General features: G+C 42.6%; 1 protein-coding gene across 13 annotated transcripts in view; it reads left to right on the forward strand.

Moving 5' to 3' along the window:
• Window positions 1–1,421: 1,421 nt before the first annotated feature.
• Fn1 (fibronectin 1) overlaps window positions 1,422–23,223 on the forward strand; it is a 65,332-nt gene continuing 43,530 nt past the window's right edge. For 6 of the 13 annotated variants that reach the window (XM_005361405.3, XM_013351646.2, XM_013351647.2 and 3 more), the window contains exons 1-13: window positions 1,423–1,849; window positions 3,045–3,173; window positions 4,026–4,163; window positions 5,312–5,443; window positions 6,441–6,578; window positions 8,923–9,078; window positions 11,276–11,467; window positions 12,156–12,335; window positions 12,945–13,121; window positions 14,047–14,199; window positions 15,164–15,292; window positions 16,526–16,669; window positions 20,969–21,090. In XM_005361405.3, the coding sequence (XP_005361462.1) occupies window positions 1,699–1,849; window positions 3,045–3,173; window positions 4,026–4,163; window positions 5,312–5,443; window positions 6,441–6,578; window positions 8,923–9,078; window positions 11,276–11,467; window positions 12,156–12,335; window positions 12,945–13,121; window positions 14,047–14,199; window positions 15,164–15,292; window positions 16,526–16,669; window positions 20,969–21,090 (1,941 nt within the window). In that variant the 5' untranslated portion in view covers window positions 1,423–1,698. Of the gene's footprint in view, window positions 1,850–3,044; window positions 3,174–4,025; window positions 4,164–5,311; window positions 5,444–6,440; window positions 6,579–8,922; window positions 9,079–11,275; window positions 11,468–12,155; window positions 12,336–12,944; window positions 13,122–14,046; window positions 14,200–15,163; window positions 15,293–16,525; window positions 16,670–20,968; window positions 21,091–23,223 lie in introns of all 13 variants that reach the window. The other 7 variants (XM_005361406.3, XM_005361407.3, XM_005361412.3 and 4 more) reach the window with 2 other exon arrangements.

Genomic DNA, 23,223 nt, shown 5'->3' on the forward strand with positions numbered 1-23,223 from the left:
TTGGTAGCTTTAATATGTTCTCAAAGCAAACGAAACCTCGTGCCTAATGAGGAGAAAGGCAAGTTTGGGGTGAGGATCTGCTGCTTTGAAAACTGCAGGCTTCTCGTTTTGAAGCCCTTCAAACGCTACTGTGCTTCTGTGTATCTGGCGGGGGGGGGGGGGGAACCAATGTTTAGAGCTGCTGACTGCAGGGGCACAGTCTCCAATCCCCTTTCCAACTTTATGAGTGTAGAAAGTCCGTTGGGTTGTTAATGGAACTTTATATATTCTTGGAGCAGATCACAATTGAAATATTAAAAAAAAAATCTGGCGGCGGAGGAGGGGTGGATATCGGAATTCTTCCATGACTGTGAAATCTACAAAAAAGAAAATGACCACTCAAAGGCATTCCGGGGAAGGCAAAACCTAAAAGACTTTCTGCTCCTCCCCTCCCACCCCCCTTTTCGGTCCCAGCTCTCTTACAGAAGCCACCTAGGTCTCTGCTTTGGTTGCAAATGTCCCAGGGAACATGACATGGACCGGAAGGTTTTTCAACTGTTTCCTTCTCCAACTGTTCACTTTCCTTCTAAGGGAAACCGGCACTCCATTCCCAGGAGAGGGAAACTTTGCTTCGGGATTTAGAGAAGAAACTGTTGCTTCTTTTTTTTTTTTTTTTTTTTTTACCGAGAAACTTGGTCCTGTGAGTTTGCCCGCAATCTGTAGAGCTCCACGGAGCGGAGAGCTGCCGGGGCTGTAGAAGCTACAGGCAAGGGTCACCTTTGCCACGCTTCACCCTCTCCCACCCGTTTTCTGCCGCAAAACCTGGTAGGTACGGCTCGCGGGAGTCTGAGCCCAACAGGGTAGAGCAAAGAAAAAGAGGGCCCTAGGCGGCGCACAGGAGGCCCAGCAAAAGCACCCAGAAGGAGCCACCCCGCCCTGGGGCTGCGAAAGTGAAGTCTGGATTCCTACAGCGACAAGGTGGTGGCCACTTTGACTTTTTCGCTCGCCGCAAAAATACACTCCGGTGAGCACAGACTTTTCTCAGAGGTGACGCAATGTTCTCAAACACCACCACAGCCACCAATTTAAAAAAAAAAAAGTAAAAAGGGGGGCAAGCCTTGCCACCCCAGGCTTCATAAAGTTCCAGCTCCTCCCTCCCTTTTCTCCTAGTCTACCTCACTTTACAGTCGTTTTCTATCCCTACCCCCAATCCTCCCCAAAAAGTTTGACGACCGCAAAGGAAACCAAAAGGAGAAAAAAAAAAGTTCTCTAGCCCCAGTCCTGGCGGGAGATCAGCATCTCTTTTGTTCGGGGCGAACCCACCGTCCCTCGTGACGTCACTCTGACTCCGGGCCAATCGGAGCGCGGTCGGCGGCGGCTGCGGCGGCAGGAAGGGTGGGGGGAGTCGGGCCGGCCCCTCCTCCCGAGCCCGCAGGGCCTCGTGGGGGGCGGGAGGGGATTGGCCCATATAAGCCCCTGCTCTTGGGGCTCAGCCGCCCGCACCCGCTGAGCTGCACTAGGGGAAGAGAGGGATCCCCGGGCGTGAGCGGGACCTGCGGCCACAACTTCTGGTCCTCTCCCACCCTCTTTCCATCCTCTGTTTCCCATCTTCTTACAGGCGTCCGCACCTCAGGACTTTGCTTCGCAGGCTGCGAAAGGAAAGACACTTCGGGGCCACTTGGATCCTGGGGAGGACGGCTCTCCTCCCATCCACTCAAGATGCTCAGGGGTCCGAGACCCGGGCGGCTGCTGCTGCTGGCCGTCCTGTGTCTGGGGACAGCAGTGCGCTACACCGAAGCCGGGAAGAGCAGGAGGCAGGCTCAGCAAATCGTGCAGCCTCAGTCCCCGGTGGCTGTCAGTCAAAGCAAGCGTGAGTACCGACAGTCTGGCCGAAACCGGCGGGGCTGCAGGGATGGGTCAGTCCTCAGAGCCCGCTGAAGTTGAAGCTAAAGTTTTACGCGCGTGCGTGGCTGGGCGAACGTGAGTGAGTGTGCGCTTTCTTGAGAGAAGCCAGCTGTGGACACAAAAGGCTTAGGTTTGAACTGGCTGGTTGGGGGTGGAGGGCTCTGGAGAAGATTCTGCAGTTGAGGCGAGGACCGTATGGTGTGCTCCCTCCCCCCCCCCCCGCCCTGCCCCGTGGCGCGCTAACAAATTCTGCACCTTCAGATTGCCCTTCCAGGAGACAAAACTTGTGGTGAAAGAGAAAAGTGACACGAATCTATTCATTTTACATATGAGATTAGTGTGGTCACCCTGGTCATTGTTTTCTGTATTACTGAATAGTTGGTTAAATATTTTCCAAACGGGAATGAGGAAAGAATATCCAAATCGGTAGTTTCTGATCAGCGTGAAAGAGCTGTCGTCTGCCAGTGCTGCTTTTGGGGGTACCTCGGGATTCTTCACCAAGAGCAAGGACTGGAATTTCTCTTAGAGTTGTTCAGAGGCACACCCTTGCTTTACTTTGGGCTAGAGGAAATTTTTAAAGTTCTCCTTCCTTATTTATTTATTTGAGTTGGTCTCACATTGTAGCCTAAGCTAGCCTGATACTCTCCTGTGTAGCCCAGGCTTGTGTTCAGTTCTTTTGCCTCAGCTTCCACAGAGCTGGGGGTCATAGTCAGCAGCACACACAACTTAAAGTTTTCTTTCTTGTCCTGTTATATTATTATTATCATTATTATTTTGCTAAGAGTGCTGATGGTTCTCAGATGTTTTAAAAGTAACTTCTATTATTTGCCTATCAGACTATTTCCACTCTGCTGATGTAGTTCCCCTGGCCAGATGGACATGACATCATTGTATAACTTTCAGCCAAGTTAAAGGATAAGAAAAAAAAAACACCTAAATATCCACCTACATAAATAACGCTTAAGTCTTTGGAGAGCTAGCTCCCACATCTGTATTTTAGTGGGATGTTGCTTTTAAGAGACTTTGTGTTCTTTCAGGCTCACCCATTCACTTGGGAAAATTCAATAATTTTGATAGGGGAAAAAGAGGAGGGATGAATCTGTAAAAAAAAAAAAAAAGCTTCATTTTGTTAACCTCTCCCTTCCTTCAATTTTTCACAGCTGGCTGTTTTGACAATGGGAAACACTATCAGATAAACCAGCAATGGGAACGCACCTACCTGGGCAACGCCTTGGTTTGTACCTGCTATGGAGGAAGCCGGGGTTTTAACTGCGAGAGTAAACCAGAAGGTAAGTGGAAGGTAGTCCGGTCACTGGCAGAAATGATGCTCACTTATTAAAGTTAGCTTTCAATAAAAACACCCCGCCACACACACACCCCAGAGAATTGCCAGCAGTTCCCTCTTTGTTAAACCACTGATACTGGCTTTTCACATGCTCGCTCCCCTTACAAATGTATTCCAAACTGGTTTCCAAAGCCTTCCTTTTATTCTCCCAAGGAGTTTGATTAGAAAAATGAAAGGCTTTTGCCCTTCTTCCTTCAGAAAGAAAACTTATAAAAGCTTAATTTATTAGAAAGTTATCTCAGATCTTTGGCTCTCAGATTATGGGCCAAAAATTACTTTGAAGCATTTGTGTGTAATATAATTTGTTCACTGCAGTTCAGTGAGAAACCACCACTCCTGAGCCTTTGAAGCCCCTTGATATGTTTCTTGTGAATCACCTCAGTTCCTTCAGAAAAGCTGCTTCTCCAGGGGAAACATTTCAGTCAGGCTGACACAAAGGACAGCACCTGCTGAGAGGGAGGCAACCTCCTAACTCTTTGCCTCCCACGTGGCCTGGCCATGAATTGATTTCCCCAGTTTGAGGTTGGAATTTGAAATCTGTCCTTTTCAGCTCTGCTGGTCCTAGGGTGTGGCCTCTTCCTGAGAATTCTTTACATTGTAAATAGAGGACAAATTGCAGAGCTTGCCAAGAACTATGGTTTCATTAAAGCAGAACTTGGCATTTCTAAGTCTCCTTACGGTTGCACGTAGCCACGCTGCTTGTAAGTTGGAAGAGGGTGTCTTCCTTCAGATGGATGGGGGAGGGTAGAGGAGCTTGTGTGTGTGTGTGAGGCTCACATGGGCTTCTTCTCCACAGCTGAAGAGACTTGCTTTGACAAATACACCGGGAATACTTACAAAGTGGGTGACACTTACGAGCGCCCTAAAGATTCCATGATCTGGGACTGTACCTGCATCGGGGCTGGGCGAGGGAGAATCAGCTGCACCATTGCAAGTAAGAAAGGCATTCTGTAACGTGCTGGAGGTCCCATCAACGTGTATTTCTCCATCCTGTCCCTGCCATTTTCTGTTGCCCAGTAGTGAATATTTCTTACTTTGGGATTCACCCCCATGACCATATCCATGTGGTTACCCACCTAGTTCTTGCACCTAAGTAGAGGAAGATGGATCTAAGTAGAGGTGTAATCTCTTTCTCTCTCTCTCTCCTCACTGTCTCTCTTTCTGTGTGTGTGTGTGTGTGTGTGTGTGTACTGTGGAACCAGGTAGCTCTCTTGGTTCTTTCTAATAATGTATACCCAAAGGACCTTCTTATTTTAAATAACCTTGGATCTTCAAGCCAGATTGGTCATGTGATCATCCACAGTGTTGAACCAGCCATGCTTTTCTTTTTTTGTCATGAGTCTGGTTCTTTATAATGAATAGGTTAGACTTAGGGAGCTGATCTTTGTGTTCTCAAATACAACGTAGATGATGAGCACAGTGCATTTCCAAGAACTTTGGGTGCTGGGCTTCATGAACTCTGTAGCTAAGGTAATCTTTCCAATATGACTCACAGGGTTGCCAGTACTTTCTATTAATAAGGCAATTTTTTAAAGCTAGCTTTTAAATGTAAGTAAGTCTTCTGTCCAAAAGAACCAATCAGTCCCTTCTGACTACTCCAATATTTCCAACACTTAATGTTAGGGTTTTTCCAAGTTTCTTGGCAAAACCCAAGAGTCAGTAGTACACAGTGTTAATAATTCTGCAGACAGTTCGGCCATTGGACTTAGCAGCCTAAGAAAGTGTCAGGGTTTCCACACTCATGGGTGTGCATGCTTGCTTTCCAGCGGAGTGATATTTACACCCTAGAGTAAAATGCAGTCTGTCCGTACTCCAGGCAATTGGAATGCTCAGCCCATTGTTTATGGCCCCCTTGCCATTCAGATTTCTCTGTGACTTCTTTAACAATTGACCCAATGTGAGCAGCTATGCTGTTAGCTTTTCTCCTGCCTCTGGCGGGAAAGCTGTTCTCAGGTTTAGGGGTCTCATTTGGGCCCACATAAGTACCTCTCTCAGATGGAACACAAGACCCACCCCCTCCCCACCCCCTCCGTTGATTCTCTGTATCACTCTCTCCTAACGTTTGCCTTTTCTCTGTAACAGATCGCTGCCATGAAGGGGGCCAGTCTTACAAGATTGGTGACAAATGGAGGCGGCCGCACGAGACTGGCGGTTACATGTTAGAGTGTCTGTGTCTGGGGAATGGAAAAGGGGAATGGACCTGTAAACCCATAGGCAAGTGGCCTGTTGGGGTGGTTGTGGGGGACGTCATGTGTGGAACCCAGACTCCTGGGCAGGATATCTGAACAGCGACGTGAAGATTAATGAAATGTTCCGTGACTCCCAGTCTTAACGAAATCAGATCCTGAAGTATAAACCAGAGAGAAATTTTGATTTTGCTTCAAAAGCCTGAGAAATTAAAATATTGAAGAAGTGATTTTTTTTTTTTATATCTGATCCTGTCACCTTGGTGAAGACTTGTTATTTACAGGGGGAAAAGTGACACTTTTGACATACTTCTTTTTGGAATGCAGTGGCTGAAGCACAGACTGTTGTGTGGCTCTGGTCACACCTTGTTGGTTTCTTTACAAACAAACCTTTTCTTTCAGTCACAGCCTCACTTGTACTCTGTGACTCCAGAAGTTTTTCCGGTTCCTACTTCTCCAAGTCATGGTTGTTGTTTTACACATTTGTTTTGTCTTTAGTTTTTATAGAGGCCTAAAACTTAAATCACTTTCTTCCTTAAGTCATTCGCAATTCAGATTGGGATGTGGCTCAGGGGCACAGTTTAGTTACACAGTACTTGCTGAAGCAACTGAAAGGTCCTGGGTTCAATCCCCAGTACCACATAAATAAATTAAAGATTAAAAAAGAAATTATGATTTTTGTGACGAACCATCTCCCACAGGGTACATATATTGTTTCTTTCCATTTGAAATGCTAGTGAGAAGCTAGGGAACCTGCAGAAAACGCAGTCTGTGTACTCATTAGAACAGAATTTGCCTGCCAACTAGCCCAGGGCTTTCTTTTGCTTTGGCTACTTGCTATGTGCTTAGCTGCAGGGTGTGCCTTCTTTTCCCTGAATAGAGTACTGCTTAAAAAAAAAAATGTGGCTGGATTTTTGCTTACCCGCTACACTTTAAATTACAGGGAGACACTATAATTTTAAATAGCTTTCTCTCTCTCTCTCTCTATCTCTCTCTCTCTCTCTGTCTTTCAATTTCTTCTACAGCTGAGAAATGTTTTGATGATGCTGCTGGGACTTCCTACGTCGTGGGCGAGACCTGGGAAAAGCCCTACCAAGGCTGGATGATGGTGGACTGTACTTGTCTGGGCGAAGGCAATGGGCGCATCACCTGTTCCTCCAGAAGTAGGTTTTAGCTTTTTTCTGTTGAAAATGCTGTCTGCTGTTGGCTTCTGAATTCCTAGAGAGAGTTGTAATGCTGCCTCACTTGGAAGAGACCCAGCACAAAAACACGCTTTGGCAACTTTAAGATGTCCAGAAAAATTGTAAAACCAACACGTTCTGCTTCTTCAGAGAACACTAAATAAGTAGAAAAAAAATTCTCAGTTCAATACTATTGTAAGCAGTCAGCTAGAGTCAGCTAGTAAAAAGAACTTTAGTGTTTATTCAAATACTGATGGGTCATCTTAGACCTGGAAATTATCACTGAGATATTTTCCTAGTACGATGGACAATTAAATCCTTAAAGTAGCATGCAAATAAAACCCTTGACATGGGCAGCTATTGACATGGAAATAAGAGGCTCTAGAAGTTCAGATTTCCTCCTGTGTTTGAAGTTTAAATAAGGTTTATTTACAACACAAAAATGTTGTGAAAATGAGAAGTAGTCAGTATTCTCTTTCTAATAGGAAAGTGGAACCAATTTCTGTGTGTTCATTTATTGAGCTAACCGACTATTTAAATTATAACCTATCTTTACTCTTGAACTGCAATATGAATATGAAGGGTCTAGCCTCTTTGTGAATTAGATATTGCTGTAAATGCCGAGTCAGGAAAAAAAAATCACCTATTGATAAAGGCAAACACATACACACACAAGAACAAAGGTCAAAGGAAAGCCTTTGCAGGTTGGTGCTTTTGTCGAGACCATAGCTCACAATGTTGTCATACCTGAACCTTCTCAATGTCTTTGTTGACACTCCTAATCTTGTGCTTTGTAAGTAACTAGATATATACAAACCTTCCCCATCTCTGAAGGCCAGGCTATTGTACAATTCCTAATTCCCTCCCTATACCTATATTTCATTGCACAAACGATTTTTCTTTAAGAAACTTCTTAGCTTGCTATCAGAAGAGTTTTAAGGGTTAGGTAAGAGTTTGCATTGGATTTCTTTCTAAAGTTGTTTATTTTGTATGTGGAGGTGGGAGGCACACATGCCCCAATGTGCATGTGGAGGTCAAAGGACAGTTTGGAAGAGTTGATTCTCTCCACCAAGCAAGGTCCAGTGAGAGCTCAGGTTGTCAGGTTTGGTGGCAAGTGCCCTTACTCAATGAGCCCTCTCCGAGGTCCCCAGTTACTTGTCTAATTGTCTTAAGGTAAAATCTTGCTACAAAGGTCTCAGAAGACTGAAGATCATCACATTTTTAAATGCTAAAGAGCTAATGAACCCATAAGTTTGGGGGAAATATTTGATCATTTTCCATGATCTATTTTTGTTTAGCGAATTTGACCTTGGGTGGTATTTTTAAAAATTTAAGTATTAACTATTTTAAGCTAAATAAATAATACACATTCAAGATATTTTGATTTTATTTTACATTCATTTTAAAACAATGCTTCAGCTAATTCCAACGCTATTGTTAGTTTAAAATTCGACAGATAGAACTTTGAACACAGAAGCAACAATTAAGACTATCTTAAAACAATTAATACTATCTTAAAAGGGACAATAAGGATGCCTGAGGCCAGCTTTTCTTACAGCAATAATAAGAGACAGTATCCAGAGCAGATCTTTTAGCCACGGGATAAAGGGCCATTTTGGTGGTGGTTTTATTATTGTTATTATTATTGTGAGACAAATTTTTATGAAGCTCTGTCTGGCCTAGAACTTATTATGTTGCTAAGAAAGACCTTGAACTCCTAATCCTCCTGCCTCTACCTGACAGGTGCCGGGGCTAGAGGCAGTGGTTATTTTGTTTGTGACCTGTAAAGCAGGTATTTTAGAGCAGGACAGGAAAAGAATCTTCTAGCTGAAGAAACTGTTGTTCCACAGAAAGTGGAGGAAGGGATGCTTTAATCAAGTCATGGCTTCCCTGGGATGGCTGGACAAGGCCCTTTAAGAACTGTCTGCCTCCCTACTGCTTCTGTGGTTGTGAGGAGCGTTGGAAGGAGGGCCATATGCAGTTGTTACCAGGAGAGAACAGTAGAATGCCAGAGAATGAATTGGGTCCAAGAAGCAATATAAAAAGTCTTCAAAAAAAATTTTTTTTTAAATCAGTGAACGATACCAAAGAAATTTTTTTCCTTTTTGGTTTTGTTCTGTTTTGGTTAGCAAATTGGAGAGGTGGGACTGTACTGTAACTAACAGCATCTAAATTTCCATATCTGTAGCACCAGCACTGGGTAAGGGCTTGTCACACCACTGCCACTTATAAGCATTCAAGCACAGCGTTCCTGATTTTGTTTGAATGACTGCTTGCTTGTCAGTGACACCTGAATTCCTTATTCAATGCTTCTTTTCCGAAACAGACAGGTGCAACGATCAGGACACCCGGACATCGTATAGAATTGGAGACACGTGGAGCAAGAAGGATACCCGAGGAAACCTGCTCCAGTGCGTCTGCACGGGCAATGGCAGAGGGGAATGGAAATGTGAGAGACACGCTCTTCAGAGCACTTCAGCTGGTGAGGCCCTGGACCGGGAAATAGGCTGACATGCCGTTTGAAGATGATTTATAGGGTTTCAGCTAAGAAGCTGAGAGCGTTTACATAATTTTATTTAAAAATAGTCATGTGGTATTTTGAACAAAGTTTTGAATGGCATGAAAATAGGTCTTGGATGGGGAAAAATGGATTTAACACTAAGTAGAACAGGGGTTTGAAAACATACTGAGACTCAAGTAATAGCTTCATCAGTACAATTCTTTATGCATAAAAGCAGAGTTCAGAGCCCAGAATGAACACACACATCCAGACGTAGCTGTGTCATCTTTGTACCAAGTGGCTGGAGGCAGGAGGGCGGGGTCACTGGTATGCCAGCATAGCCTGCTTGGTGGGGGTTCCAAGTTCATGAGAGATGCTGTCCTAGAGAACATGATTGGCTCTGGGCTCGATCCCTGACTTCCACATGCACATGCTCTCACACACATGTGCATGTACACGTGCACATTTTTCCTCACTCAGATGCGTGAGGAATAGTGAATGAGTGTGTTGCATGCACTTAGAATCCTCAGCATCCTGGGTCCAATTCCCAGCATGCAAACAAACAATAGTTACTGTATAGAATTTAAAAGAACAACTGAAGAGGTAAAGATATGTGCACCACAGTTTATAAGAGTCTGAAGAAGGATTGAGAGTGTTCATGTAGAGTGTTTGTCGATCATGTATGAAGCCTGGAGAGATGGCTCAGAGGTTAAGAGTGATGGTTGCTCTTCCAGAGCTCCTGAGTTCAATTCCCAGCAACCACATGGTGGCTCATAGCCATTCATAATGAGACCTGATGAAATGAGGGGTGGGGTCGTACCTATGATCCCAAGGGTCAGGAAGTAAAGGTAGGAGGATCAGAAGTCCAAGGTCATCCTTGGCTACTTAGTGGATTCTAGTCAAGCCTGTTCAATAGAACATACACAGTCTCTTTCCACACACACATCTGAAGGGAGCAGTACAGCCTTCGCAGGGTCCCTTCCCACTATTGTGCTGTGTCTTCTCATCTAGTTTGTAGCTGTGTGATATCCTAGCCTTGTTACTCAGCCTCTTAGCAATCAATCATTTAGCTAATAGTAATTAGATTTTTTTCCTTTCAATGAGTTTATCTTGAACTAGTTAATTCATATGAAAGCAAACAAGGTTAGATTTGATGATCTCTACATTATCTAATTATCATCAATAAAATAGCTATTGGCTAAAGAGAAGTTACAAATGTCAGTGTACTGAACTACGTTAAGAATTAACTGTGAGTTGACTGGGATAAATAATACACGCTAACTATTCTGATGACAATGCTAATATGATGCTGAGATATTTCATTATTAAAAGGTTCAAGAAGCAATGTTAAACAAAACGACCTATTCTACAAAGGCCTTGGCACTCTTCTGTATGGGGGGCTCTGACACCATTGACATCTTCTGTCTGCGGTGTCTTTGGACCCTAGTGCTCAGCCGCGCTGGGGAGATGCCCTATTCACCCTGCTAGCCTTTCATTCTCCTGCCAGCTCTGCTGCTGCTGTGGGCTCTGGCCTTCAGAGGACAGATTTCTAAAAGTTGAAGAGAGCACATTCTGCTGTGTTACTCTCCGAGAAAACTTGTGAGGATCCATTGGTTTTAGGAAAACACCCCCCCCCCCAAGTAATTCTGCTGAGTAACAACACCAGCAAGAGGGCCTAGTGGGAAATCTGAGGCTATCTGGGATACCCTCCTGTGAGCGCAGTTTCAGAAAGGCCAGGAAGTCATGGAATTGGCAGCCTCTCTTGGGAAGAGGAAGGTCCCACACTGCATGTATGAGAGCTATCTGTGAGGGAGGAAGGAGGAGGCAGGCCATTTCAGGTGAAGGGGAGGGCAGGGGATGGCACCCAGGAATAATGACAGCCAGGCAGGAGGGGAGCTATGGAGGAGTGTGAAGTTCACAGACAAGAGGCCTCCCTTGCTTGAGGGTTTGTTGAGGATGACCTGTGCTGTGTGGTAGAACAATGTCTGTCACTCAGATATTTTATTCTGGTGACCCAGGAGAGCTTATCTGGAGGGGTCTTCTGGATCTCTTTTTGGATTGAAAGCAAAAGCTAAAACACAGGATGGGACATTTCATTCAAGTTCCAGGTCGGGCCAAGACTCTGGACTCATTGATTTCTCTCTTCGAGTTTTATAATGTTCCATCCTCATGCTCTTAGGATCTGGCTCCCTCACAGATGTCCGAACAGCGATTTACCAGCCTCAGACTCCCCTGCAGCCCGCTCCCTACGGCCACTGTGTCACGGACAGCGGTGTGGTCTACTCGGTGGGAATGCAGTGGCTGAAGTCACAGGGAAACAAGCAGATGCTGTGCACTTGCCTGGGCAATGGAGTCAGCTGCCAGGAGACAGGTAGGCACCATCTCTAGACAGTATCACCAGTGAGTCTACGTTTAGTTTCTGCAGTGTCTTGGTTTGCAAAAAATGTAAAACAATGAAGCCAGAATAGTTTATATTCTTACCCTCCTGTAACAGAGATAGCAATGGTTGACATTTTCTTCTAGTCTTTTTAAAATATGTATTTTCTTCCTGTCATGAGGATCAAGCTACTTTGAGTTTTCTGTATTTGCCAAAGGGATGCTTATTAAGAGCACTGGTTTTCTGAATAGCTAATAATCTGTACTTTGAGTTTTAAATTTGGAATTATAGATGTCTTCCAACAACTCACAGCCTCTCTGGGTTACAAACATGTCTATTTTTATATTTTTCCCCTGGAATAGCTTTGTATACTATTTATTCTAACAGAATATAGCTATAAATCTCTCACCGTCATCTTTGGACCACAATTAATAAAGCTTTACAAGTAGAGAAACTGAGTCATGACAACAGATGTGGTTCCCAGGGACATTAACAGAGGAACTTTGGCCCATGGTTCTATCCTAAATCATAATACATTTTGATTGCCCATTCACCAGATGACTTTCACTTTGTTCCTTATGGCACAAGCTCAGCTTCCATTTAAATTAGAAATTTGCCACCAGTGGGGTGGGGTGGGGTGCGAAACAACTGTACTGACCGAGACTCTTGGTTGTACTTGTAGCTGTGACCCAGACTTACGGTGGCAATTCCAACGGGGAGCCCTGTGTCCTCCCATTCACCTACAATGGTCGGACCTTCTATTCCTGTACCTCAGAAGGACGGCAGGATGGGCATCTCTGGTGCAGCACAACTTCAAACTATGAGCAAGACCAAAAATATTCTTTCTGTACTGACCATGCCGGTGAGTGTCCTGGGAGAACCAGAGCAGTGAGAAAAGCCCTCCTCATGCTTGCCAGAGGTCAATCACTAATTGTGCGGTTGCACAAGAAATACCACTTTGATCTGTTTGGACCCAGAAACACAGCTAATTCCGCAGCAGAGGCTCTTTTCCATGTCCCTTAACACCACCTGGGAAATGACACCGAGGGAAAGGGCCCTATGGTTTAATTATTTTGACACATAGAGATTATGATGTGATTAAAGACACTCAAGTATTAAAATCAGTGGATGATCCCTCCGAGCTGATGAACACACAGGATAAATGTCAAGGGTGCCTCTGCTTATCTTCTGTTTAGAGCCATATTTTACACGAAGCTATCGTTTAATCTTTTTTCCTCCTTGGCTGGGAAAATGAGAGAACATGAGATTTAAATCTATTTTGAAAGTGAAGATGAAAATCCACTAAGAAGCTTAGGACTATATTATCAGATAGCTTTTATTCTGTGATAGGCCCTCTGAGATTTAGCAGCCGGAACCTGGCTCTGTCTAAGCCTTTGGTTGTCTATGCTCGTTGTACACACCAAGGCTCAGCTATAATCTTCCTGTTTGTGTGTTGTGTTGTCCTGGGCAGTTTTGGTTCAGACTCGAGGCGGAAATTCCAACGGTGCCTTGTGCCACTTCCCCTTCCTGTACAACAACCGTAACTACACCGACTGTACTTCTGAGGGCAGGAGGGACAACATGAAATGGTGCGGAACAACCCAGAACTATGACGTGGACCAGAAGTTTGGGTTCTGTCCCATGGCTGGTAAGATGAGGCCCTGTGAGTGATGCCTGTGGTCCACTAGCAGCCTGTGGGGAAGTATGATACACATATATGTATTATATCTTACGTTTGCAATTTGAGAAAGCCATCAATAGCAGCACTGGTTATCAGTATGCTTTTAAGATCCCACTGACATGACTGAATGTCAAAAACTAGAACACAATGCCAAGTACTTTGAAAACTTTATGTCTTCAAATGTAAATTCACAAATATGTATGCATCTTTAAAACTATCTGACTCATTGTCACAGACTAGTAGTTACTGAAACATGGCCAGTTTGACTGACACCACAGTTATAAAGAGCGAAAGTGATCAGAAGAAGTCAAATTGTTTCCTGACAAATAGAGAACTGTCCCTGGTTTACCTAAATAATGAAGAGGAGTCGGGTATTGGTTATTTTGTTTTTAAGTTTTGGGAGGCCTATAGAAGACATTTTATTTTCCAGTTCTAGAACCAGGAACTTGAGTGTCATTGTGGGAAGAGGCAAGGAAAAGACAGCACCTTTCCTTTTTCTCATTTCAGCAAAAGGTGGCGCTGGGTTTAAGAGGGAAAGTCCCTTTTGCATTTTATTTATGCTCAGTTTTTCTTTGAGCTAGAGTCAAATAGGTGAAGTCTCAAGGCTGTAGTTAAATCCAGCCTTCTAGATAATGAGAATCAACTGAAAGAATGTACACGATTTTCCTAGTCTGATTCTCTGGCTCTCCCGGTGTTTTTTTCTCCAGTCCCCTCTGGACTAGTTGTTTCCTGGAGAGTTCTAAACTCCACCTTCACCCAGCAGTGTGCATGCATGTCCTCTTCCCAAAGGAGAGGTCTTAGACTCATCAAACAAGACCAGTAACTTCCTATGCCTGCCCATTTCTATCACGTGATCATTTAGCAAGTATTTTTTTGATCCTTTTCCAAACAGCCCATGAGGAGATCTGCACAACCAACGAGGGGGTCATGTATCGCATTGGGGATCAGTGGGATAAGCAGCATGATTTGGGCCACATGATGAGGTGCACGTGTGTTGGTAACGGTCGCGGAGAATGGGCCTGCATCCCTTACTCCCAGCTCCGAGGTACGCTGGTGTATTGATGAGCATGGGTACAGAGGGACTGTGAAAATCCTTACCTGTCAAAAGCAGAGAAGGAATCACCCAGTGCCAGATTTTTCCTTCACTTACTGTGCTGGAGAAGTTTCTTGTTTCCAGCAGCCCGTTGACAAAAGCTGGCAGAGTTTGGGTAGTTATGGGGCTCTGGAAACAGTCCCAGAATGTAAGTACTTAAGTTGAGCAAAAAAGGTGGCTTCCTAAGGAGAGCACCAATACTTGATCTTCTTAGCTTAAGATTATCCCTGTGTTTCTGTCTAGGGCAAATAAGATTTTTTTTTTTTTTTTTGGTTTTTCAAAACAGGGTTTCTCTGTGTAGCCCTGGCTGTACTCACTCTGTAGACCAGGCTGGCCTCAAACTCACAGAGATCTGCCTGCCTCTGCCTCCTGAGTGCTGGGATTAAAGGCCTGTGCCCCTAACTTTCTGGCAGCCTATACGCCAATCTTATGGAGGCATTGTCTCAATTGAGACTCTCTCATCCCAGATATGTCTAGGTTTGTGCCAAGTTAGCAGAAACTACCCAGCACACATTCCTTTTAATTTCAAAAACCAGACCACATTATAGTATATGCTATACCAACTTCTACTCATCTAATTGTAACAGTCAAAATTTAAATAAAATCATCAACTAAACAGGAATGCTAGAGGAACTAGGACATTTATTTGTTGAAACACTAGTTTATTCACAGGAAGCTATAGTTTACTGTGGCTTTTAGTTTAGGACTGTAATCCTTGACAATTATAAGTCTATCAGACAGATTAAGATGGAAGTAAAAATTATGTTATTAAGCTTTAAAAAGCTTGTTCTATTCCAGTAGAAAAGATATTGTAGCAGCTGTTAAATCCTGCAGTAGAACCTAATGCTATGAAAAAGTACAATTTCTTCTATTTCATTCGTTAATGTTCATCACTATCCAACTGTTCCCTGAGCAGATCAGTGCGTTGTGGATGACATCACCTACAACGTGAACGACACATTCCACAAGCGCCACGAGGAGGGACATATGCTGAACTGTACATGCTTCGGTCAGGGCCGGGGCAGATGGAAGTGTGATCCCATTGGTAAGTGGCTGCCTGTGATTGGAGGGTTTCATCTTGGAGCATGGTTAGCCAGTTGTGGATAAGGACGGCTCTTTGATGTTGCCACATTGCGTTCACGCCACACCCGACGCAGTGGTCAGCAGAGAGCTTAGCCCAATATGTCTTCATCATGAGCCAGTGTACAATCTGTCCTGCCACTCATCTTTTTGCTGTTGTTACTCAGTTTAGTGACAAGTGTCCTTTACTTCTGTTGAGTGGAGTTAGCTTTTCGATTCTGAATCATGAAAAGGAACTTTTTTTCTTTTTTGGTTTTTCGAGACAGGGTTTCTCTGTGGCTTTGGAGCCTGTCCTGGAACTAGCTCTGTAGACCAGGCTGGTCTCGAACTCACAGAGATCTGCCTGCCTCTGCCTCCCGAGTGCCGGGATTAAAGGCGTGTGCCACCACCGCCTGGCAAAAGGAACTTTCTTTTACTGACTGTGGAAACATGGGTAAAGGACTAAGTGGGTAAATACCTTCTTCAAAACACTCCGTCCTCTGGCCCACCGTATAATAGATAGGACTCTGCTAACGGCGAAGGTTCAACCTTAAAAATAGCCCTATTCCAAAAATCCAAAGTTTAAGATAATCAATTCAGATGTCAGGCTAAAGGAGGCAACAAATTGATCCCAGCAGTTTGTTTGGCCTGAGATTGCAAAGCTGAGAAATCCAAAAGGCTTGTGTATACACTGCTCAGGTTTAAAATTTAGCTCATTAGTACAGAACCAGCTCCTGAATTTTGAAGGAATATATAAAACAAAATCATTGCAAAGTTCTTTCTTGCTGTTCAAATGGCAAGTCAGTTACTTTGATATCTTAACTTTAAAATTTTAATTGATAGTCAATTTTTAAAAATTAATATTCAGATTATGAGTATATACCAAAATTTTAATCTTTACATTTTAAATTTAGCAATGTTTCTCTTTTAGGAAGCTGAATATCTTTCCTTCCCAATATCTACATTTTAGTTTTTATGATTAGTTTTCTCTATAAGATAAATTATTTGAACAAAATATTATTTTAGAAATAGGGAAATGACTCCACATACATATATTCAAACACATGCACACATATCACACACATACACAGCACCGCACACACCCCTACACATACAACTATTATTTAAGAAGAATTGCAAGTTTTAGTTATATTTTAAGAATATACTCTATCACACTGTATTTGGGACTGTTTTAATGTTTTCCTTGCGTATGTTCTAGACCAGTGTCAAGATTCAGAGTCCCGGACATTTTACCAGATCGGCGATTCCTGGGAGAAGTTTGTGCATGGTGTCAGATACCAGTGCTACTGCTACGGCCGTGGCATTGGGGAGTGGCATTGCCAACCTCTGCAGACCTACCCAGGTAAGCAGCTCTGAGACTGACGGTTGACCCGTGTGGCGATCATGGTGGGACCCGTCAGTCTTGACTGACATTAGGAAGCCCATCCTTTTACATGTTACTGTTCAATATGTTTTTACTTATTTTCCTCTCTTCACCCTTCATTGGGTAAAAAAGCACCAGAGGCTTTGAAAAGGTGCGTGCTAAAGTTTACTCTCAGTTAATTTTATCTCAACCCCCCCCCCGTGTGTGTGTGTGTGTGTGTGTGTGAATAATGACTTGCTCCCTCAGAAGTCCCCTAGACAGAGGGGAGGAATCAGAGGATGAGGTATCAATATGTTCCCTGTCATCTTTAACCCTTCTCTGTGTTACATTTCCTTTGTCTATGACGTGGAATGTGGAACAAAATATCTGGAGCCAAGAGTTGAGTAACTTGGTCAACTTTACCCACACAGTTCCAGTACCCCAAAATATTTATTGCTGTTTTGTTGTTGTTTGTTTTCTTCTACGAAGACATCGTGCCTGGCTATAAGGTTTATTAATTTGTGGGAAAACATTTAAAAATCATTGGATAACTGTAATATTACATTGAATTTATTATATTAGCCATTTAAGCAAAGTCTCCTAGATTTCCACTACTGATTTATTTATTTTAATTTCTTATTATCCTCTGAGTGTGGGGGGGGAGGCGGTGTGCTGTGGCACACAGGTAAAGGTCAGAGACAACTTTGGGATGTTCTCTCTTCACCTTTCTCTATACGGATTCTGGGGTTAGTCTCAGGTCTCCAGGTTTGTGTACGGCAAGTGCCTTACACTGAGCTGTCTTGCTGGCCCTAATTTTATACATGAAACTTGGCTTGTACTCAGAAACAAGAAGATTTGGGGTGAGATAACAGTCTGCAAGTAATAGAAATTACAATAATAAATTAGCTCTGTAAGAGTTAAGGCTAAAATGTAAGATTAAATTATCTGCCTAAGAGAGTCGCCATCCCAGAGTAATCTATGGGAACCAAAGGCCATGTGAGCATGTGATCAGGCTTGACTGCTGGCTCTGACTGGGCTGTGACAGGCATACCAGGTAGCTTCATTCTTTCTTCTGAGCTGTACAGCGGGAGACCAGCTTAATCACCTTTAAAGTCTTTTCCTGTCCTTCACACTAACACTCAGTGATCCCGAGCCCACTCTACCTCTCGTGCATTGCTTTTATGAGCAGGAAAACTGTCCTCTGCCTGGTCCTTAGACATTGTCTGGGCGAGGGTAGGTGACTGCTTTGAGAGGTGGCCTGTCTCTTCACATGTATTTCTTATTGGTTTAAGAGTCACTAAGCATTAAAATTTAACATTATTTTGAGAGTCTCATCTAGCCCGCAGTTGCCTCAAACTTCCTATGTAGCCGATCATAATCCTGAACTCCTGATGCTCCCGTCTCCACCTCCTACATGCTGGGGTCACATGTGTGCACTATTATACCTGGTCAATTTACTACACTTTAAGATCTGATTACAAATATGCTATACCTTCAGAAAATATATGCTCAGGAGACACTCTGTTAGAGTTATGTCAGCTGACTTTGCTCCTAGTCTCTAAAAAAGGGCAGTGTCAAAAGCCCATTGAACACAGAAGAGATTTCAGGGCGCAGAGTCGAGTGCTTGACCTCAGACACCGTGCAGTGGTTATCTCCGTGTGGGCTTGGTCGGTGCCTCGTGCCTGGCCTGGGAGGCTTCGAGAGTGTAGGAATGATTAAAACCCCGCGAATGGCTGAAAGACGGTGTCTGTTTGCTCTGTTTGTTCTTCCTACTGAGTCGGTAGAGTTGTTCAAACTAACCAAAGATAACGGGAATTTGGTTTGTCAATAAGCAAGTAGGAAAGCACAGCTCTCAGCAAATTAAGTAGAGAAAAGCGGTTGGCATTAAAAGAAAAATTCATGAATGTTTAACTTCTCCAGGGTCACCATTACCAGAAACCACTCACTCTGACCTTATTTTCAACCGATTTGGAAAGTGCATAATGTCCCATCCTACGAGTGAAGATTTCACAGTAGGAATTGCTTGTCAATGCCAGGACGGTCCACTGGAAAAAAAATCACACCAACTAACCAGTATCAAAAGGATTATAACAACCTTTCAATCTAAATAGTGTAAATGATAGCTAGGCCTTTAACTTTCCTGTCTTTATATCATAGGTGCTGGTGCAGGGTGTAGCGATGAGCTGGAATTTCCTATACCCAAAAAACAACTCGGATAGTTTATATTTTCATTCTTACATAAAAATGTAATGTCCTAAGTCCCCTTTGCTGTTTAAAGCAGTCCCTTAAAAGTGGAGCGTGTCATGAGCCTGGGGAGCTGGGGAGCTCAGTGGTTAGGAGTGCCCACTCCTCATGCAAGTCAGTTTGATTCCCGGTGCTCATGCTGGCTGGCCAATTGCCTGTAACTCTAGTCCCAGGGCATCTCACGTCTCTATTCTCGGCCAGCACCTGTGTTCACATACATGTACCCTCAACCCACTGAGGCATTTTAAAAATTAAATTAAAATAAAAAAATACTAGAATTTCAGGCCTGTGCTGGAGGTCTAAGAAAGGAAACCGAGCTTCGGTAGTTCCACTTCACTGTGGTTGGCCATTGCAACCATCTCTCTCCCCGCCCCCATCTTCCTCCCATCATCCCGTGTATTGGAATAGGATTAGTTAAATGTCGTTTGTATTGTCTTAATAGACTTACTTCTCAGGGAGATTTAATCACTACATATTCACTATTGACATACTAAATAAAATGCACATGAAAAATCTCTCTACCTTAGAGATTATAGTGGGGTTTCTCTAAAAGATCAATATCTGACAACCTTATTTAGATGAACACAAATCATATAAAGACAAGTATCTTTTTTTTACTGATTTTTATGGGACCCTTTAAATAGTATTTGAAAGTTGCTTTTTTAGTGTATTCGCGAGGCTCTTCATGCTTGGAAGGGCCATGGAAATGACTTCTGTTATTGGATCACATGACCAACCCGTGTGGTGGGTGGAGCCTGTGTCTCTTTAGGATGCAAAGCTGAGAATTTTGTATGTGAATTTTGACATTCACCTTGTGGCATTAAGTGAAATTAAGATTCAATGAATATTTGTTAGTTTCCAACAAACTGAATTATTTCCAGTGTGGAAGTGAGCACTTTATTCTAAAAAGTTTTGGAGGTCATATAAGTATGTAAGTTACATATTTATTCCGCTAAAGAAAACTTTGTTTTCAGAGAATTTAGGAGCTGAAACCCTAATTAAACTGAAAGTCACTAATTTTTTCCCAAGAGCACTCAGAAAACTGCTAGTGGTGTGAAGTGCTACTTTATGAACATGGAGAGCTTTGTTCTGCTGCACAGAACATCGGGGAGCAATTCTTACCTTAAGTTTTCAGAAGGACTTTGTACAGATGACCTTTGTCTGACGAAGACTAGAGAACAGAGAGGTTAAATATTTATTCTGTAAACCTTTGTCAACAAAATTTCATTATTATTCTGAGTGGAATCTACTATATTAAAAAATTGATTCCCTTCTCTTACTTTGCTTTTTATTTTTCAAGCAAAAATACTAAATCCATCTTAAATTGTATTACAGTAATATCAAGATGTAAAAATGCTGAAGTTTTAAGTACATGGTCCCAATGTCATTTAAAAACAAAAAAAACAAAACCAACCAACCAATCAATACTTGATCTCCTAACAATTTAACCCACAGTAATCATAGAGTGAAACGAGAACTAGATCTCTTCTTCCAAATGCAGAGAAGGCTTAGCCGGATGGGGAAATAAGCCTGGGTCTTTAATTATTACCTTTGCCTGTTTGTCCAGGACTCAACGCCATTTGGAAATGTTTGTTTTCCATCATGTCCTACGGCCTTGGGGATGTTGCTCCCTTCTTAGTAGACTCATCTGTGCCGAGAGCCTCCATGATTCAGACTTTTTCTTAAAAGAGCCATAATAAAATTAGCAGCTGAGGTCTGCATTCTGAACTGCATTATTTGTGTTATGGAAAATTCACAGCTGTCTTTCAACTCTTGCTCTGAAGGCAGAGAAGAAAGCGAGCTGTGAGAAATTGCAGTGGTTTTTGTTTTATTTATTAGAGAAAAAATCTATTTCATTTCTTATGGAAAAGGCAATAATTATCAGGTCAAACCAGACCAGTTTCTAATGTCAATATATAAAAGGTTTAGCTAAACACAATCATTTTTATTATGCCCTTATTTTTTGAGGAGCAAACAGTCTTTTAGGATGGACATTCACGTGTAATAAACTTGAAGAATACACAGGATAAAGAAATCACACATTTTCATTTTCAGGCACAACAGGTCCTGTCCAAGTAATTATCACAGAGACTCCCAGCCAGCCCAATTCCCACCCCATCCAGTGGAATGCACCAGAGCCATCGCACATCACCAAGTACATTCTCCGATGGAGACCTGTGAGTATTAGCTCAGGAGCCGTGGACTCTGGGACTCCTTACCTTACCAGGTTGGGATATGGTGCTCTGTGGTTTTGTTTCTGGTTTTGAGTCAACAGAGCTGATCCCTTGTCAGATGGTATTTATATTTTCTTAGTGTCTAGCCAATCTGTGGTCAGTCGAATTGACATGTCGATTTAGGGTTTTTTTGTTTATTTGTTTTGATATCTAGAAGAAATTAGGCCTTTGTGTTAGAAAGGTCTTAGAAGCCATAATGCTGACAGCTATTCTCATCCAACGTGGAGAGACAATTTGAAATTTTGATATGCTTTACACTTTGCAACTCCATTAAAGGTAAATTGGCATTTTCAAATTATCTCCAGAGTTTGAAAACCATTTAAATGAATGTCACCCTTTTGTTCAAGTCAACTGTACTTTGGTCCTCTAGAGTTATTGAGACAGAAGGGAATGAGGGAATGAGAGAATATAGGGGCAGAGAAGGGATTATAGCTAGCTGCTGAAAGGAAACGAACTCTAAGAGTTTTCTAGCCACCTAGATTCTGAAACTGTACTAAGATTATTAGTCTATTAAACTTTGATGTCTCTTTTTCTGCTCAGACCTGCTCTCTACAAAGTTCATGACATAATCTGAAAAACACTATTTTAGAAGGGAAAAAAATATACTTTCTAAAATCACATCTGCCCAATTGTAAATAATCCAAGACAACAGAAAGCGTTTGACTTATGACATTAACTCATGCAGTTGAATTTAAACTCTGGGGAAAATCCACACTGTTGAGATCATTCCTGTCCTTCTCTTGCACTGTGGGGTTCATTGTCCTGAGGAGTCAGTCTCCAACTTAACATCTGGCAGTGTCAATCAGGGATGCTTTCCCCCTTCAATATCTCCCCCATCATCTCTCTCTCTTCATCTTTTCATTTTATCGCCATTTTTATTTACTTTGAACTTAACTCTGAAGCATTTTTGCAAAGCCAGTACAAAAGGGGGGTTTACAGATAGGTACGAAATATACATTGACTAGAGACATCTTTACGTTTGATTAAATTCTTTGAGTATTTTTTTGGTTTGGATTTTGCTGTGTTTTGTTTTGAGGCATGTCTCCTTAGGCCGAGACTAGTTGCATATTCCTTATACATCTGAAGCTCTTGAACTGCCTCCACCCGTCACATGCTTTGACAAGCATGCAGGTGTTGTCCATCTGCCCCTCTTTACGTGGTGCTCGAGGTTGAACTTGGCCCATGGCCGTGTTTGCCCAGCACTCTATCACCTGAGCCCTGCCCACTGTCTCTTTAAAATTTTAACAAAGAATTCCTGGTTTTTGTTGTTGTTGTTTTGTTTTTATGTAGGCAATCTGACACTTTACATTTTGATATTTTCTTCTGATGGCCAAGAAACTTTACATTGTATACAAGTTTTTGTTTTTTTTTGTTTTTTGCCAATTTTTAAAGTAACATAATGGCTAATTTCAATTTATTTCAACATTTGAGCAAAACCTTAAATTTAAAGAGTACTTGGATCACTTTCATTTATCTTCAAAATAAAAACTGGCACTAGAACATTTGAAGCATGTACAAACTTGATTGGATAACTTTTTTTTTTTAAATCTCTGGGCATTAAACATGTATTTGATATTTAAACCGCTTTAGAATATTTACACTTAAAAGGACTTCTTGTTTGAAGTCTGGGTGTTTCTTTTCCAAACCATCTATTGCAATGAGTTTTGCTGTCCATGACATATTAATGAAGTTGGACAGGATATAAGAATGTAAACCGGAGGGAAAAGATTAAATAAACTGAATTATATTCTTCTGCAGTCTTTCCCAAAGCTGGCTAACCGCTCTCGATAGGCTGTTCATTTCCAAAGATGAGTCACACAACCAGACAAGTTGAATCTTGTTTGTGATGGCCCCAGGATCTGAGTCAAACCAATATTATGCTTTCCAGTGTCTCTATAAGGCAAGGAACTTGAACTGTATCCTGCCAAGTTGAAAGATAGAGTGTGTGGCCTTTTCTCACTTCAGAGAGAAATGGGTCTCTCATTTACTGGAAAAGTTGAAAGAGGCTGAATTAAGGATGCTGGTGTTAAATTATTCAATAATTGGCCGTAGGGAGGTGTTCAGCACCTCAACTGT

This window comes from Microtus ochrogaster, linkage group LG4 (genome assembly GCF_000317375.1).
Source record: "Microtus ochrogaster isolate Prairie Vole_2 linkage group LG4, MicOch1.0, whole genome shotgun sequence".
NCBI lineage: Eukaryota > Metazoa > Chordata > Mammalia > Rodentia > Cricetidae > Microtus > Microtus ochrogaster.